General features: G+C 44.7%; 2 protein-coding genes across 2 annotated transcripts; one reads left to right on the top strand and one right to left on the bottom strand.

Moving 5' to 3' along the window:
• Nucleotides 1–194: 194 nt before the first annotated feature.
• Nucleotides 195–2,037, bottom strand: LOC119390231 (2,3-bisphosphoglycerate-independent phosphoglycerate mutase). The gene has a single exon (XM_037657798.2). The coding sequence runs from the start codon at nucleotides 1,871–1,873 to the stop codon at nucleotides 338–340; it is 1,536 nt and encodes a 511-aa protein (XP_037513726.1). The 5' UTR covers nucleotides 1,874–2,037; the 3' UTR covers nucleotides 195–337.
• A 215-nt stretch (nucleotides 2,038–2,252) lies between these two features.
• LOC119390232 (phosphatidylinositol N-acetylglucosaminyltransferase subunit A) lies at nucleotides 2,253–18,549 on the top strand. Its single transcript, XM_037657799.2, has 12 exons — nucleotides 2,253–2,499; nucleotides 2,589–2,745; nucleotides 2,825–2,947; nucleotides 4,369–4,544; nucleotides 6,416–6,531; nucleotides 7,223–7,330; nucleotides 9,433–9,539; nucleotides 10,111–10,193; nucleotides 13,650–13,735; nucleotides 15,072–15,255; nucleotides 16,577–16,676; nucleotides 18,378–18,549. The coding sequence occupies exons 1-12, from the start codon at nucleotides 2,474–2,476 to the stop codon at nucleotides 18,456–18,458; spliced, it is 1,347 nt and encodes a 448-aa protein (XP_037513727.1). The 5' UTR covers nucleotides 2,253–2,473; the 3' UTR covers nucleotides 18,459–18,549.
• The last annotated feature ends 508 nt before the right edge of the window (nucleotides 18,550–19,057 follow it).

Raw genomic sequence — 19,057 nt, 5'->3', positions numbered from 1 at the left:
AAACATAAAACCTTGCACCTTTTGTGCATTAGCTGACGAGGATAATGTCTGGAATGTTCTGCTTGCACATAAGAAGAAAGAAGGTTCTAGTGTATACACCGACAGCAGTAATTCCAAGAACATGACTTCTGAGACTACCTACCAAGCAAGTGATTGCCTACAAAACTTAAATGTGGTGCCATAAAAAGACCCAATGACACTGACAACATAATTTATTGACATTTAGTGGCAGATAAATATTTGGGCAAGCCTCGGGGTGCCTAAAGGGTGTCTGGCCAGGAACAGAGTGTGACTTTCACAGCACCGGAGAGTGGGTGACTGCTTTTGAGTTTTGCATTCAGTGTGCAAGGAGAGACTTTCCGGTCATCTCGGGTGGTTGAGGAATTTTCAACAGGTCCAGGACGGTGGGAGCGACGTCGCAGAGAGCGGGGGTATGGTCGGGCTTGCAGAACTTGTAGCCGCCTCCATTAATGCAGAAGGGCACCCTGTTTGTGGTGTGCTTGGTGACAGGCTTGTTGTCGGGTGTCATCATGACTTCGGCGTTCCCGTGGTCTGCAGTGACAAGCAACACATAGTTATTCATGGCACAGGCTTCCATGATGCGGCCAACTCCTACATCGGTGGCCGCCACAGCCTTTAAGGCTGCTTCATAGACTCCAGTGTGACCGACCATGTCAGGGGGGGCAAAGTTGCACATGACAAACGGGTACTTCTTTTCCTTAATGACTTCCACCATCTTGTCGGCCACTCCCTGGCTGCTCATTTCGGGCTGTAAGTCGTAAGTGGCCACTTTGGGTGATGGTACCAAGCAGCGATCTTCCCCAGTGAAGGCTTTCTCCTGGCCTCCGTTGAAGAAGAAGGTCACGTGGGCATACTTCTCGGTCTCTGCGCAGTGGAACTGGGTCTTCCCCTTGGCAGCGAGCCATTCTGCGAGGACGTTCTTGGGTATGACTGGGGGGTACAGAGCTGTAAACGGGAACTCCTTCTTGTACACGGTCATCGTGTACACCTTCAGATCCTTGGGGATAACGCTGGTCTGAAAGAGGGGCTTGATCCCCAGCGCTTCTGTGAGCTGGCGGGCTCGGTCGGCACGGAAGTTGCAGAAGAGCAGGGTGTCACCGTCTTTGATACGACCGTTGGGGTCGACGATGATGGGCTTGAAGAACTCGTCGGTCTGCCTCTTGTCGCCTGTAGCGTCGTAGAGCCCCTGGATATGTTTGATGAGATCGCCGGGCTCCACTTTGTCGCCAATTCCCTGTACGAGGCCCTCGTAGGCGATCTTCACGCGCTCCTCCCTCTTGTCTCGGTCCATGGCGTAGTAGCGGCCGATCAGCGTGGCCAACGAGCCGTACTTGAGTTGGGCGCACTTGTCCAGCACCTGCTGGGCGTACTTGATAGCACTCGTGGGGCCCGTGTCCCTGCCGTCGCCGAAGAACTGGATGAAGGTGTGAGGCACGCCGTGCTTCTTGGCGCCTTCCAGCAGGGCGAAGATGTGCTTGATGTGGGCGTGGACTCCGCCGTCGCTGCAAAGACCGAGAAGGTGGAATCGGCCGTTCTTGGATTTGGCACGGTTGCAGGCCTCCACGAAATGCTCGTTGTCCTGGATTTCTCCGCTATCCATATCTTTGTTGATCCGAACGATCTCTTGCAAAACGACCCGTCCGGCGCCGATGTTGAGATGCCCCACCTCGCTATTGCCCATCAGACCGGCGGGCAAGCCGACCGCAAGGCCGGACGCTTCCAAGGGGAGGAACTGACCTTCAGTTTTGCTGAGCGCGTCCATCACGGGCGTATAACCGTTGAGAACGGCATTACCGTGAGCGTTATCCGAAAGTCCCCAGCCGTCCATGACGATCAAGCACACGTGAGTCATTTTGCGGAGGGGCGGACGACCGACGAGTACTGGACTGAAGCTCTTGTTCGCGAAAACCAACCGACCCCAGCTGAGGGCACTGCTCGTACCCTTGAACACCCTTGACACCGCGACCCTAGCCAGAAGTGACGAACCACCGAACACCGGAACCGGTGATGTTCTGAGCGTGGCCGTGGCCGCGTGGCTTGCAATGAAGCACCTTTTTGGTGTTTTGACACCGCCTTGGGTGGGGCGCCACAATACAGTTCAAAAGACGAGTGAATAACCTCGTAGGCACTTCAACGCTTTGGTGCAGTGGCTACCACCAGTCGATGTAGTGGGTGTTTGCGTTCATTTGTCTACATACGGCCAAGTTTTTCCACATTTGTTGGGTCACGTGACGCAGCGCGCGGTTTTGGTTGTGCGGGTTGCGTGTTTCCGACGTGGTTCGTGATCGTGATCACGTCCCGTTGACTGCTCCAAACGGCAATATTGAAAGTGTTGCAGGCGATATGCAAAATGAACCTGTGCGTTGTGCCATCAATTTTTATCGCGCTTCATTTTTGGTGATGTGTCTGCAGCGCTTCCTGTGACCTGAAAGTTACTCATCCTGTCGCCAACATGGAACGAAAGCGGCATAGGATATGGTGAATAATCTGCTCTGCCGGTGTCTTTCCCTGAAAAAAGTCACTTATTTTATTGAGTGTAGCGTTCTAACTATCCCCCTTTCTTGCAGCATGGTCTCGGACTTCTTTTATCCCAACACGGGTGGTGTAGAAAGTCACATCTACCAACTCTCGCAGTGTCTTCTAGCACTTGGACACAAAGTTTGTGTCATCACGCACGCTTATGGGGACAGGAAAGGGGTTAGATACATGACATCTGGACTCAAGGTAGGGCTTTTCACTTCGGTTTCTTTCGAAGCCCTCACGTATAGCCCTCACCTTTTATATTTTTCTTTCTTTCTTCCAGGTCTACTACCTTCCTTTCCTTGTTATATACAACCAATGCACTCTACCAACCATCATGATTTCCTTTCCGCTGATAAGGAACATTCTGATAAGAGAAGAAATCACTGTTGTTCACGCACATTCAGTAAGCATGTCCCACTGCTAATTTTTTTTGTCTGGGAAACTTATTGCATATTATTCTGAGCCGAAGATAGCCTACTATTTCAGTTCTATATAGATGTGTATCCTGTATAAAATGCACATGTGTCATTGTAGGTGAAAAAAAAGGGGGGGGGGGATGGCATTTCTGGCAAGCACACCGGATGCCTTGATTGCCGTGTGTACACCCAGAATGATAAAAGAAGGGGATTGGATCAAAAGCTTGCTTCTTTGTTAGACAGAACCTAATAAAACCAACAGTCAGTGATGCCATAGGAAAGTACAGGAGACATCATTGTTAGTCTTTAACTGTAGTGTAATAATTATAACATAAGTGGAAAGGAATTAAAGGGAATGAAAAAGCAACTTTGCCGCCAGCAGTGATCGAACCTACAAACTTCGGAGAATGCGTCTGATGCTCTGCAGTTCGTCGTCCACTTTAATTCCTTTGCATTTATGTCATATTTACTACATTACACTTAACGACTACAACTAATGTCCTCTATACTTTCCTTGGCTTCATTGTCTCTTAATTTCATTAGAATGACGAAGGAATATGTATCATCTTTGTATGTATGACAGGAATCATGAGTGCCATAACTGTATCTAAACATCTAAACACTGCTTTTAAAGGTGTCCTGAACCACTTTTTGTAATAATCATCGATTGACCTCAGTATCGGAGTTAATAGCCCCTCGAATTGATTGCCGCAAAAATTTTTCGAATCCTTCAAGAACAAACGGTGTTACAGGGATTTGTCACATGCTTTAAGCACTTTCTTTCTTCCTTTGACGCGATGAGCGCACTGGAAGTGACACAGGGAGAGATGACACGAGAGGAAGAGGCTACATCACGCACGTGTCATGACCTTGAGGATGCGTCACTGAAACGCGATTGCTCTCTCCACATGTTATTCAGGAGCGCGCTAGTGTTGCAACTATGTAATCTTAGCAGACTATAGAGCATGGTGCCCGGCACTTGGCAGCACCCCGTGGCAAGAAGCTAATCTTTTTTCAAACGCCACTCTTGGTTTATGCCAGCTGTCAACCAACAGCATCAATCCATTTTGGGAAGAAAGGTATGCTGTATGACAGCCCTCCGAAGAGTGTATGGGTCTCTGTATGAAGCTATGGCACTTAAGAAAGTGGCAACTTCGTGCTCCGCTTGTGAACTATCCTTGCTGCGCACAGCTGCAAGATTTTACTGAGCTGTTCATAGCAGTGTCTGCTTCACGAGGGGTGGTTCAGGACCCGTTTAAAGCATGAGTTATGAATTCTGATATTCATTATTAAACCTGTTCATTTGGTAATTAATCTTCTGAACTGACTATTGCTTTGCCACTGTACCAGAGGCATAGAGTAGTTTCAAGTTCATTGCATTGATTACAATTTCCATTCTCTTGTAAAGGCATTCTCTTCCTTGGCATTGGAGGTCATGCTGCATGCTTCCACTATGGGTCTTCGAGCCGTCTTTACAGACCACTCACTGTTTGGCTTTGCCGATGCCAGTGCAATCATCACAAACAAATTGCTCAGCATGTCTCTATCCTTTGCCAACCACGTCATATGTGTGTCGCACACTGGGTAATTATAAAAGCTATTCTTTCTTCTTTGGCTAACTAAAAGTTATCTGAGAGGGCAGTTGCCTAGATCTGTGCATATTGTGTATTTTCAGAGTAGATCTGCGACATAGTGTCAGTTGCAGAATGCTTACTTTTCACACTACCCGTTTTTCATTACATGAATTCCCATGCGGAATAATATACTTAAGTAAACGTTCGCAAGCCTTCCCATATGCAACTAGGCGCAAGTGCTTTGTGGAAGTGAGAATTCACTATATGTCAACATGCTTTGGGCTGATGTTAGAAAAAGCCTGTCAATCATCTGCCAACATATACGTCACACGTGCCTGTGTTTTTTGTTCTCCTTTACATTGGCACACGTTATTCTGACATTCCCTCTACCGTAACATTTCATTATCCTTTTGCTTACCACTGTTGTTATATAGGAGGCTTGCATTAATATCGATTGAAGGCACCGTGAAAATCTGCCTGTCTTTTCAGAAGCTTTCACTCAATATCTACTGTTCCTGGGATACCAAAATGTTCTTGATAGAGAACAATAAACTTGAGCACTAAAACAGAAAAAAAAGTAGAAGGGGTGGGGAGGTGCTTCAGCTTATACAGGGGTGCGACAGCTGTGCCATTTATGCGAATTTGATACAATTCCTTATTTTTGTGCCAAGCTGAGCCAGAACCGTAAAAATTTGTCGAAATTGCGCCACGATGCTCCAAAATGCCTGACCAGCTTCAAAATTTTCTCAGTTGCACAAATTTTAGCAAGAAATGGAGGCCGCATTGGTCATCTGCAGTGTGGGCATCATCAACCTATACAGACGCGCAAACCCTACACCCCCCCCCCCCCCCCGCGAATGAAAAAAAAAAAGTCACAGTTTCACCGCAAGGACGAAGCAATGAATGCGATAGCAACAAATTGTAATGTTATACGAAGTGAGGCTGGCAGCAAACTCTTTTGTATCCGATCTTCCGTAACTTTGCAAAACGCTGGTTTAAGAGAATACGGCCGCTCCAGGGAAAGATGCTCTTTCTGCACAGTGTCTTCACATTGAGAGCGCAACACATAGCAGGATATACGAGTCATTTGTCTCACTATGGGGTGGCTCAACACACTGCTTTTATTGAAATAGCAGTGTTCATGTGCACTGTGCACAAGTTAGCTGGTGTTGAAGGGTTTATACGTATTTTTGTTTTCTTTTCTAAAAGTAAGCCTTCTTTGTTATAGTGCTCCAAATTTGGGATTTCGTGCTAAAATATTCAGGTTATTTTTTGCAACCTGCTTCAAATCTGGATTTTTGTGCTCCAAAAATTGCTCCAAATCCTATTTCGGCTGTTGCACCCCTGCTTATAGAAAAGCCATTTTTTCATGACACAAATTGCTAGTGTATTGTGCATGTTATACAGATGATCAAGCCTGCTGTTACTGTGCAGCAGGCTTGATTGCTGTCACAAATGCTTACATCTCCAATTCTAAAAATATATTCACTGCCCTCATGCAGTAGTGTAACGTTACATTTTTTCCGTGGAGGAGCACACCAATAATGGTGTGCTCACCCATAAGGGTGTGCTCTAAGCGTGAGCAAGCCCATAAGGGTGTGCTCTTCCTTTATAAAAATATAAGGGGGAAGACCGGGCAGGCAGATGTAGAAGTGCATTGCTTTATGCCATGTAACCTATGGTACACTAAAACTTAGTAACGTAGGAGGGGAGGGAGGCAGGCATATGCTCAGTTTGCCCCTGCATGGCCTGCCTTCATGTTCACAGGTCCTTGCGAGACGAAAGAAACACGCATTTCTCAAGTTGTTTTACTTCGTTTGCTGCGCGTAAGAGTCTAACTCACGTTTGTAATAGGATTGGTGAATAATCTCTTCTCTTCAGAAAGGAGAACACTGTGCTGAGGGCTAATGTACCACCTGCCAGGGTTTCCGTCATACCGAATGCCGTAGAGACTGCAGTATTTTTCCCCGACCTGAACAAGAAGCCCTCGAGCAAAGGTGAAAGACTGCTTTATTCTTTTCTGGTATGAGTGGGAACTATGGCAATTCTGGCAGCCATCACATACAGCTTGAGCTTCTCACTAATGTTTGCTGCCGTCTCACTGATCTCACTCACCGATGGTGCTACAACACTCTGCGCTTGAGTACAAAGTCGTGGGTTCGATGCTTGGCCACAGCAGCCACATTCCAATTGGGGTTAAGTGCAGAAATGTTTGTATATTGAGAACCTATGTGCGTGTTAAAGAACAACGTCAGGTGGTCATATGGAGTCTCCTACTGTGATGTTTCCCGGCACCCCAATGTTGCTTTGAAAGGGTAGATAACCAATGAATGAATCAATGAATCAATCAATGAATCAATTAATCAATCAATCAATCAATCAACCAACCAACCAACCAACCAACCAACCAACCAACCAACCAACCAACCAACCAACCAACCAACCAATCAATCAATCAATCAATCAATCAATCAATCAATCAATCAATCAATCAATCAATCAATCAATCAATCAATCAAAGGTTTCAGGGGGCGTGGATGTTGAAATTCAACTGTCCACTTTGTGTATTTTGGTTGATACACACGTGACCGGCATAAATTGTGAGGCATAAATTTTGCTGACAGTTAGCAGGAAAGTGGGCCACTTTGTCACACATGCGCCAGAGTGTCACGTGTTTCTTGCTTTCAGTTACTATCATTGTGGTCAGTCGGCTGGTGTACCGCAAGGGCGTCGACCTGATGGCAGGTGTCATTCCGGTGATTTGCAGCAGGCACCCTAATGTGCAGTTCATCATAGGTGAGTGTGCAGCCAGCAAGGCTACCAGAGCTGCACGTTTTTGGCATCCTTACATTATCAGTTTGCTTTTGGCCGACCATATATTCACATTTCATTAGTTTTTACTTGTCTTATCCTGGTGTAACATGGCCATTTCCAATTGCAGTCGAGCCCAGTCTGGATCAAATTTCTTGACCGTGCCCGTACAACAGGTACTGGATGTTCTATGTCCAGTACTTGCAAGCCTTCAGTAGGCACCATGACATGACTCGCTACAGTGGAACGTATATGCTTGAGCTCCTGAGTCCAGTACTATGGAACGCAGCTGTGTTCTTTAAAGGGACACTAAAAGCAAATAACAATTTATGTCAGAGTAAAAGCTCAATGTATGACAACGTCTAAAACGACAATATTATCAACAGCAGTGCCCTACTTGCCGAGAAATTAAGCTAAATGTATCACACGATGAGCACCACGAGTGGGACATTTTGGAAGTTTCCGTGATGACGTGTGAGAGTCTGAATACAATTAATCGCTAGTAATCAAACTAGCTGCAGTAAAAAAAGTACCTTCCGTGCATCAAGAGACATAATAAAATGCTGCTTGTTCGTTTCTGTTTGATTCATGGAAAAAAAAACCTCTTTGGCATTGCCATGGGGAATGGCGCGCGTGGTTCAAAAGTTCCGTTTTCGCCGAACTGCGCTTCGCCCGGCGCCCTGCTTCGCTCATGCGGTCGCGTCTCACTGGTAGTTTCGGTATCGCGTACTGCCGCGTGTGTTTTGCACGCTCGTGAAAGTCGCTCTGACAGAAAATTCAACAAAATTGCCGGATGCTCGAATGGTGCACGCCGCCATTGCACGCCGCCGCGCAGTAAAAGTAGGCAACGTTGGGCACGGCAACAGTGACGTCAGGAAGACCGCTTTCAGGCGGGTGACTTGAAGTGCGCTAACCCGATGTGGACCACTAAAACGTGATTTGATTTCAAAATAAGCACTTCCTTGGCACAAAAGTAGGTCGGGACAGTGAAGAAGGTTTAAACGGGGGGGGGGGGGGGGGGGTTGGGGGGGGGGGGGGAGGGCTGAACAAAATGTCACTAACGTTGCCATTTGAAACCATGCATTTCTCATATCTCATATACGGGTCATACCCGAAGGGGATTTGGCACCAGGATTCGAGAAACGTATCGGTACTGCTCTTCAGAATGAATCAAATCTGGACGACGATTCTGAAATATAGGGATTTTGTTCTGCGGTTATGTTTCATCACTTGGTGACTGCATGGGGTGCCTCACGCAAAAAGTGCTTGAGACCAGTCCCATCTCTGTAGCTTACCCAAACAACGCGTTATTAATCACAGTAGGCGAGTAATAAGGCAAGTACCATTTAACAAAGTCACAAACATTTTATTCCTTGTGAAGCTGCGGGCTGTGTGTTTGAGACCCTTGGCATATACGTGCACATTAAGTTGTGATAGGCTACCAACAAACGAAAGACAAGGAAAACAACAGCAATGATTGTGTGAGCAGGCTGACAAGCAAGAAAGTTATCAGGAGACGATCAGTGTCATCTGTGACATAAACCATCAAATAACGAAAGCACCCACCATAGAATGTTTCTGGGGGAGCAGTTTTAGGGAAAATAAACCACCCCTGCTCCAAGCCCCATCTGGTGCAAAAGAGCGCTATCGACTGTTCAGTCCAATGTTTTGTGCATAGGTACGATTTCAGCCTCGTCAAAATAAAGCTACGATCATGACTAGGGCGGCTACACGTTTTAACTCGACAGCGTTAGAGAGCACACTTGAAGCAAAACCTGTGTTGTCTAACAATCAGAAAGAAATCACCGCATTTCTGTTAATTTATTTCAGGAAAAACTTCATTAAATTGGGTTTGGAGTGAAGTTTCGTTAATTTGGGGTGACAGCAACATTGAACCCTATGCTGGGGAATGGAAATTTCTTCGTTAGATGGGGAACCTTGTAAAATCATGTTTTAACTGTACTACAAATTTATAGCCCCCTTTTTTTTTAAAGGAAATCTTGTTTCATTTGGTCTACACGAGCCAAATGATGTGCTCTGCATTTCATCAGTCTCTCACGTCATCCATGTCATCGTTTTATCCTTAGGTGGTGACGGCCCGAAAAGACTTGTGATTGAAGAAGTCCGGGAACGGCATCGGCTCCAGGAGCGAATTACAATGCTGGGAGCCATCGAGCATGACTCTGTGAGAGATGTAAGTGGTGGGAAAATCGTCTTAATATCTGCAGCTTGAAAAACTTCTGTGCAAAAAAAAAAGGGAGGAGGGTTGTCAGTTTAACTAGCTGCTGGGCTGCATTTGGGGCTCATTCCTTTCATGGGAGCCTATTGCATGTAGTGTTTTGTACTGCACGTAAGTATGATTATGAACCCATATTTGCTGAGATTTGTACTAAGATTTATATTTTTAGCCGGGTAAGTTGATTTTGATCAAACTTGAGTAGGTGTGAATGTGTAATGAAGGAAATGTTTCAGGCACAGGTGAAGGCAGATTTTTGCGCATTAATAAATGTAAGCGTCACATGAAAATGTGCAGCTGTCTTGTGCTTGCGTTTGGCTTTACTGTATATGAAGTTTTGCCTGACCTTACAGGTTTTCATAAAGCAGTTACTCTCAGGAAATAGACCCTGGTGCCGTTGAACCGGCACCGTAACGTTGAACCGGATTGTAACGTTGAAATTTATTTCCTGCTCAGCAACACAGCTGTTCCAGTACATTTTCTTTTGTTATGCACATAGGGCTTACATTGTTGCATTGCCTATTTCTAGGTGATGGTTCAAGGGGACATCTTCCTCAATGCTTCGTTAACAGAGGCGTTCTGCATGGCTATCGTAGAAGCCTGTGCCTGTGGGTGAGTTCAGCTTTGCAAATGTGGCTGTTGAGGGTGGAAAAAAATTAAGAAGAGCATTGCAAAATTTATTATCTTTTCATACTGTATCATGCCTTGGCAACTTCCTGCTATGAGGTCATTAGTGAATTCTCGATACCTCAACTTTAAACAGTTGTATTGCAAAAAAAAGATGAAACTAATGTGGCATTTAGTGCACCAACATAATAACTAACTTGGCAGCCTGCTTGAAATGATATCGACAAGGTCATGTGTTCATATTTGTCAGTGATGGACCAACGGACTGGGTGATAATCTGGCAAAAAAAAAAGAGTTACTGACAAATAAGTGGAACATACACATGACAGTATTGTTTACATCTGCCAAGGTCTAATGCTACAGCTGGTAGCATATAGCCTTGGTAGTTCCAAGGCTAGCTGCAGTGCACATTTTTTTAATGCTAGAGGATTTTTCGGGAGTCGCGATTCTTTGACCTTGCTTGTAGTACAGTTTTTCTTGGCCACCTTCCCGTCTATTCATTCAGAGGGTTAATACAGCTTGTCTTGGTAAGAACAAGTAGGGGGTGAGAGCAAAACGTAAGTAACCCTTTGCAGGTGCATGCCAACTGGAGGAGCTTATAAATCAAAGACAGTTATTTGCACAATTTCTCGTGCCTTTGTGCGATCTTAGAAATACCATACGTGCAGCATTAGGGAAAGAAAGGCACGCGCTGGGCGTTTGATGATTATTGTATGAGAACGAAATGAGCTTTAAATCGACTAATTTTATGTATGTTGTGCACAACTAGGCTTGTGTGAATATCAGTTCTTTGGCTCGAAGCCAAGTCAAAACAAGTTGTTCGAATTGTAGGAGTTCCATAAAACCCTGATACAAGCGCCTGGTGTTGACAAATTTTTAAAACAGTCGGTTCAACAAGAGAAAACAGTTTAATCCATGGAGTCGGATTTGACTTCTGATCCTGTTGGTGCAACGTATCTTTTACAGTATTTAGAGCAGAAACTTTTTTTCAGGCCGGCACAAGAAGGAAGACACATGCGCGTTGTCTCTGTGAAGAGTTTCTGTGCTCAACACTGTAACTCCAAACACTGCGGCTACAGAAGTATTGTGAAGCCAGTTTATTTTCAGGATTTTGTTATTAAGTTACATTTGTCATTGAGATAAATAACTGTACGCTGTTATTGCCGTGGGTTCTACACGAGAATTTTCCTCCTGTTTGGTTGCAATTGGAGGTGAGGGTTACAAGAGGTAAAACACAACAGTTTGTGTGTTAAATTCACCGCAAAAGTTTTGAAGTAAATAATTTGAGTTGTGGGAAGCATGCAAACTTTCTTTTGAGGTGTGGCTTCATAGCAGAGCAAATTGCACCTGAAAAGCTAGTTTAAAGGGACCCTGCAACACTTTTCCAGGTAGCCATGGAATGGCTTCATTAAATGAGCTTATTTCATCATGAATCGATCGCCGCAAAAAATTTTTAGAATCCGTCCAGTACGAGCAAAGTTACAAAGATTTGTCGCATGCTGTAATTGCTTTGTCTCTTCTCTCGTGCTGACGAAAACGCTGGAAGATAAGCAGGGAGGGGTGGCATCGGGGAAGAAGGTATGTTACGCGTGCCTCATGACCTTGAGCACTTTTTCTTTCTTTGTTTTTTTTTTCTTTGAACGCATGGCATACTTTCAGTGCGATCTCGCGCGCGCTTGGGCAAATGACGGCTTTCCGCGGTGGCCACAGTAACTACCGAGTGCACCATGTTCAAATGAGCCAATGGTGTGGAACTTGTGCCAGTGACGCAGTGCTTTTGAGTCAATAGCATCATTTGTCAAGAGAAGAGGAAGCGCTTTTTTAGCTGACTTTGCAGATTTATTGTAAATCCCAGGCCGCGTGCTGCGCTATAATGTTTGGCTCGCGTGTTCTCGGGAGCCTCGCCTATCGATCGGCAGCGTTTTCTGACCATGCTGAAAAAGTGTTGCAGGGCCCCTTCAATGGCACTGTGCATAGCGCTGGCGTGAAACCACCTTTTTCAAGTGAATTACACTCGGGACAGTGCGTATATTCATTTGATTCTTCTAATACTAAAGTTTGAGCCGAAACAAATATTATTCAATTGGATATTCGTAGGGATGTGCGAATAGTAAATTTATAGGTTTGAAGTGAATTCGAAGCGAATAGTGATTTGGTCGAATAATTTCAGATCGAATAGTATATGTCACATATAGTATATATCACATATTGTGAAGAAAAATGAGCATATTTGTCATCACCCAACTAACTTACACAATGTTTTTTTAAAATTGGTACAAGGCTCACGTCACTCTTTTCGGTTAGAAGTGGAAGCCACTTTGCAAGTAACAGGATTTGAATTTCAGTAGGATGCAAGTGATAACCAGTAAAATAATTTTTGTTTTAAAATTTACTATACTTAGAGCATATAAGCCTGTATAACAAGCTTTTAAACTTAAAAAAGAGGATTAATAAATGTGAGGGTAGTCTGTTCATTTAACCTTGAAGTAGGTCTTCACAGCAGTGCGGAGTTTTTCGGGATAGGTGTTTTCACGGCATAGCACTCATACATGCAGTGAAACCACCTTTACAGGGGGTTACATGTGGTCTAATATACACCTATTCGTTCATTTCGAATACTGCGAAATTTCGAACAATATAAATTCGTCTCGAAGCGCATTCGAATACTGTACTATTCATTCGAATATTCGAAGTGCTCGAATACTGGTACATTCCTAGATATTCGAAGACGTCGAATATTCGCCCAAGCCTAAACTATAGGCAACTGTTGCAAGACCTGTGGTGTAATCAAACTCATCTTGTGAGATCCTGCGATAAATGGGCCCAATTTCGTAACCACACTGCCAGAAAAAAAAATTTTGACATTTTACAGGGTGAGTAATCATTACAGTGGGCTATTGCTAAAAAGAGAAAAAAAAAGGTTCGCATTGTCATTTTCTTTGCTAGAAGTTTGCCTTTCAGAACACTCGCCTACCGCTCTAAGAGAATAACATACCACTGTGTGATGCCACTTTAGTTCTTGCACTTTTTGTTCTGCTATTGTAAGTAAATGTGTGAGCAAATTAGTGGATGAATAATTAGTTAAATTTTATTATTTCATAACAAGAGGTCTGGAACGCATTAAGCATCAGTCAATGTGCAAGGTAAATAGCTAATTACTGTCATGGCATGTTTGAAGAAATCGGGAGACAGTTGCATAAACTTTTGGCTTTTGAAAGGGAGGCCAGGATGATTGCTTCCTAAAGGTAATGCAGGTCATGTACAACATCCCTGTGAGATTTACCAAGCCTGCATTCTACACCCTCAAAACCTTTAAACTGTTATCAGGAAAGCTAAGAGAGGCAAACTTCTTCAGAAGGAAAAGTAGACAGGTTCCTGCCTTGCTTAGCATGTCATTGTGCATTCAGGCTGCACTGATTGCCTGTACGGTTGCCACTGAAGTTTGCAGGTCGTGAGCACCAGAGTTGGAGGCGTGCCCGAGGTGCTTCCACCTGACCTGATCCATCTCTGTGATCCCAGCGTCCGAGGCAAGTAGACCCTGGCTTGAGCTATTTGCATTGCTTAGATACAGTCCAAGTTTTTTCCGAGCAGAATAAGAAAAGGTCGACCTAACATTTGCTCCTTGGTCCACTCTTCCTCCTGTGAAGTCTGGTGCCAAGTGAGGGAGTTGTATGGAGTAATGTGTCACATATTGGCCAAGCATTGTGCCTGCAGTCGAGAACGAGACGCCACGATGCGTGCCAAGTGTCATCTTGCACTGATGACCTATTGGAACTGCTGTACTGTATAGAATGAAAGTGCCTCCCATGGAAGGCATTGCATCACTCGCCTTCTTGGAGCACTGTGGTGTGACTCGCGAGTGGTAGAATAAGAGTGTCTTCAAGTCATGAGGCATTCAAGTGAAGCATATCCTTACAATATGAGACACTAGCTGTACATGTAATAAATACAGCACACACATCCACACCTATGGGTACATCAAAATGCTCTGATTGCATTTTTATGTGCCCATAATGACTTCGTTGTTTTCTGTTCCCACCGATCCTGGGGCATAAGTCGGCAAGCTTTTGTGGTGCAGAAAAAGCATGTCGAAACATGCGTGAAATGTGCCATAGGAGTCGTTTATCAAATCCCACTCATGTGGGGACGATCATATGTGGGCCAAACAGGGCACTGCATGAACGAACGCGTAGGGGGGCATTCAGCATCAGTTACAAGAAGAGAAGGAGTGAACTTGCCCGCTTTTTGCAGTTCATGCATGGGATGCGAGCCAGTATTCAAAAAGGTAAAAATTCTAAGCAGGAGCAAGGACAGAATAGGGCGTAAGGTGTTCGAAGCTTTTTATATTAAGGAAGTGGGCTATGAGTGAGTAAGTGACACTTCGGTTGCTTTGTGTAGCGCAGAAAGCAATTTTATGCGCAGATTTTGTTGATGTAAGGTAGGCTTGATGTGTATATGCCCCCCCCCCCCCCCCCCCCCCCATCTATTCCTTTGGGACATGTGAACAATACATCTATATGCAGCGACCATATGAATAAAACCAGTTGATAGTTCGCACTCTTTCTGTCTACTTTGTTTTTTGCCTGTGTTCGTCTGACGTATGCACAACGATTCCCACCATAGACCCATGCTATTCTGTGAGACCACAAATTGTCAGTATACTCTCAAACCTCGTTATAACGAATGCGGATATAATGAATTATCGGTTATAACGAAGTAAATGAAGAATAGTCTTGTAATAGCTACAGTGTCGCAAATAAACGTTTATAACGAATTTTCGGATATAACGAAGTTATTTTCGTGGCAGATGCAACTTCGTTATAATGAGGTTTGAGTGTAGCCATGGACAACTTTGTTCTGCAGGGCTTCTGGAAGGATTGGAGTGTGCTATAGAGCGGCATCGGCAAGGTGATGTAGTGCCTGCCGCAGAAGCGCATGCACGAGTAAGCAGGATGTACCGCTGGGAAAACGTGGCCAAGCGAACGCAACGTGTATATGATGCCATTGACCACGAACCTCCGGTATCGCTTCGTCAGAGGCTGGACAGGTAACCACCTTGAACAAAATTTTGTCTTTCAAAAGAACTTGAAAATGGCCTTCTTGGTGTAAAATAATCATGTGTCACAGTGTGAAATACTGTAGTGCAACTCAGTTTATCAAGGAAGCTGGCGTTGAGAAGCGACGTTTAACAGAAGCGCAGCTTACAACTGTATGCTGGGTAGCTCTGCCAAGGGGGTGAACGCATAGCTTCGAACTGGCAGTATTCCAGACTTCATCTTCTGGGTGCCATTCCAGAGATTTGGATTGATTCCAGGGACTTGGATTGATTCCAATTAAAGTAAGGAAAACAATAAAAAAAAGTTGTCGGTATAAGATGATCTATTTTAGGCTGCAAGCCTTTCTACAAACACGGTCAACGTTTCCTTTGTAACCATGCTTGGTGGGCTCTTGTCCACTTGAACGCCTTTACTCAGTGTACTTCACAAAGAGTCGTATAGTGTACATGTTCGTCCATTCTTATGGTGAACACAGCTCAACGTGGCAGCGCTCTGCAGTGTGTCAGTGCATCCGGCGTGGCCATGCACCGAAGCTAAGCGGCGAAGGCGCACAATGGTGTATTACGGCATGGACACTTGGTGTACTACGGCAGAGCAAGAGTGGCGTGCTCCAGTGCCGTAGCAGGCAACGCAAAGTACCTCTTGTGGCTCCTTGTGCACCTGCACCGCTTTGCTTTGATGCGTGGCCACGGCAGATTTACTCGCACACTGTGGACACGCTGAGCCATCTTCACCCTAAGAGTGGACGAGCCTGTACAGGGGGGATGGAAAGAAACGCGAACAGCACGGCCTGCTGTTTTTATCACCCTCTGATCTTGGTTGCATTAAAAAGATGCTAGATGGTTCTTGGTTGTATCATGGTTGACTCTAGTGGCTTTTCATCACCATCCAGGCTACAACCGTTTGAAAATAAATGCGAAACAGCAGAGAATGTAGATGCCACAAGTTCACGTTTCTTCCCATCCCCACTGCACATCAATAAGGCCAAGGGTGATCCTGTGTACATTAGTTTCCTTAAAATTCATGGCCCTTCGAAGTGTTAGAACATTATCACAGGTTTCACTGATGATAGCCAGCAGGACTTCAAGGGATACGGTAGGGCCTCTGTGTTACTTCACTGATATTTTCTAAGCTCCCCATGATATAAATGACTTGCTGAGGACTCGTCAAGGTGATCACGCCATACTGTCGACTTGTGTAGGGCCTCGCTGCCTGCACTTCACATTTTTCAGTGCATACAGGTTTTTTAAAGAAAGATGTGTGTGCCGTTGCCTGTTTCCTCACAGTGTGACCAATGGTATTTTCAAACAGGGCGAAACGCTCTGGCTTCGTCTTTGCTCAAATCTTCTGGCTAGTCGTTCTAATCCTCCATGTCACCCACCTTGTGCTCTCTTACATCAGGCCCAATTCGGTAAGTAGTCTGCTATTGTGTGAATGTCGTTACCATAACAAATTGTGCCCATCCCAACATTTCTATGGACGTTTTGTGACCTCTGGAAGTTTCAGCATATTTTGTCCTTGCTCTCGCATGAGGTATTGGGCAGCACTCTTTGGTATTGTGAAACTTACTTTATCACAGGATGCGTTATTGCGAGTGACCGTTGGATTAGTGGATTGTTCAGACATCTTTCTAGCGTTTTGAGTTCCCTCTCATGGTGAATACTGAATGTGAACTTTGCACTTTCGATTTTCAACATTATGCCCTAGCTTAATATGCAGATGAATATAACAGGAATCGTAGCTTTAGTTCAAGCCCTCTGTGCGTTTCCTTTTCGGTGATGGCACTTCCATGTTTGTGGGACAGTTGTAGACTGTGGATGAGAAACGCATGTACAATGAAGCCATCAAAAGAAAAGGACAGTTAGGAGCTGTTTTAGAAGTGTTGCTTGCTCCTCTGAAAGATGTGGCAAGTGGACCTCATCGCCGCTCCTTACTGGACTTCATACACGAAGCAAATTTGTATGTGTATTTCTGAATCAATAATTATTATGCCTAAGGGCAGACTTTCGAAAAAAAAAAACATTTCAGAAGAGCTGCTCTGTGTAGCTGCTGGTAAGTAAGTGGAGACTAAAGTTTTGTGTTAATGCCTTGTTGGCTTCAGCTGGCTTCTCCACAAAGGCAAATGTTAATAATTTTTTTTATGAGAGCCTAGGCAAGTAACAGCGTTGAGTGTTACATTGAATGATAAGGACTACAAAACGTGATCTTTCCGTTAGATCTGAGCAAGAAAAGAGCAGTGGTAAGCACAAGAACATTTTTTTAGGAGCTGGCTTGCCAGGTTCTTAAGCTGGGGTGATGTCCCGCGCCGTAAGCGTAACCTTAGTTCCCGAGGCGATGGTACAGGCGCAGCTCGTGCGTAAGAGAAGTCTTCTTCCTCTTGTTCTTCGAGCGCCTTGATGATGATATTAACGAAGGCAAAACCACATATGGTTTGACCGTGTCTCATACATATCTGAACGATCGCTCACACCTCAACGTTAGGAAAAGCTTAATGATCCGCTCATGTGATCACTCGATCATAAATTCTTGAAAGAAAAAGAACACAACATAAGGATACTAATAACATGAACGAAGAAGACAAGGCGGTGTAGTGGAGGGCTCGCCAGCTCTTCAGTCATCATTCATTTCGTGGGTATGGCGTGATTTTTTTTTTTGTGATATTATTTGAAATATGTAGGGCCCTGTAGTTTACTTTTCAATATGTTGCTTGAAGGTCCTATGGTTTGGTAACATTGCCTCCAGGCCGAGTATAAATGCCAGAGAAAGGCGACGGCAAGTTTGATGGTACCAGCCACCGCCTTGCTTTGAAAGGACGCTCACTAAAGCCATCCATCCTTTTAAAACACAAGGTTCAACCAATGGTCTCATCTTGGGCGCCTTCAGCAAATGCAAATGCAGCTCAAGGATTGAGAAATTTTCCTGTGTTCCCTTAAGATTGCTGTGCAGAACTAATGCCATCATTGAAACTGTGCTTTCATGTTACAACCTTGTTTTTATGTTTTCTGGCGCCAAGGCTGTGTTGTTCAAGTGAGACAAGCTGGCGTGAAACTTTGCTGGTCCTATTTGTGCATGTTGCAAGTTTGCGCATTTGTTTGCTTCCTTTTGCCTCCAGCTGATTGACAAAGCAGTGGACTACCCAACTCCCAAGACAACAGAAAAAAGTCCGCACCGGTCCACGAAAAGCACAAGTTGATAATGTGGGCCTCCAGCACAGTGTACGTCAGATTTATTTACAACACCGCATTGGTAGATTCATCCCGCTTGAATAAAGGTCTTGAAAATGCGCTGCACTTTGTCTTACTGTGGGGTTATATGCATTGAAAATAGTGTTTTATGAACCTGCTGCATGGTGTTTTATATAGCCTACGATACTGGACGGTTGTATAGAATGCAAAAGTTCTACGCATATAATGTCCAATGTGAAAAGAGAGAGAGGTACCGAGATGAAGGGATATTTCGCTTTGCAGTCTTTGTAACAGATGTTTTCAGCTTCTTTATCGTTTGCATTGGGCAGTGCACTAATGTGCAAACATGCTCTAATAGTTGATGCGTGGTTTTAGTCACAAAATAGTAATATCTCAAGTGGGGTGCGTGTCTGTGGAAAAGGGGGGGGGGTTGAACACTCCCCCCGAAATTTTCGTCACTTTGGCTGTGTACAAATACACGCTCACATATAAACACACGCACTAGAGATCGGACCCTTCCGAAATAACCTGGCTACGCCCACGCATGTGCCGTTTGGTATCGGAGCAAGTTTGTATTCGTCCGTACATGTGACTAAAGAAAAAAGAA

This window comes from Rhipicephalus sanguineus, chromosome 4 (genome assembly GCF_013339695.2).
Source record: "Rhipicephalus sanguineus isolate Rsan-2018 chromosome 4, BIME_Rsan_1.4, whole genome shotgun sequence".
NCBI lineage: Eukaryota > Metazoa > Arthropoda > Arachnida > Ixodida > Ixodidae > Rhipicephalus > Rhipicephalus sanguineus.
The sequence above is the reverse complement of the archived record's forward strand: the minus strand, read 5'-3'. Positions and strand labels throughout refer to the sequence as shown.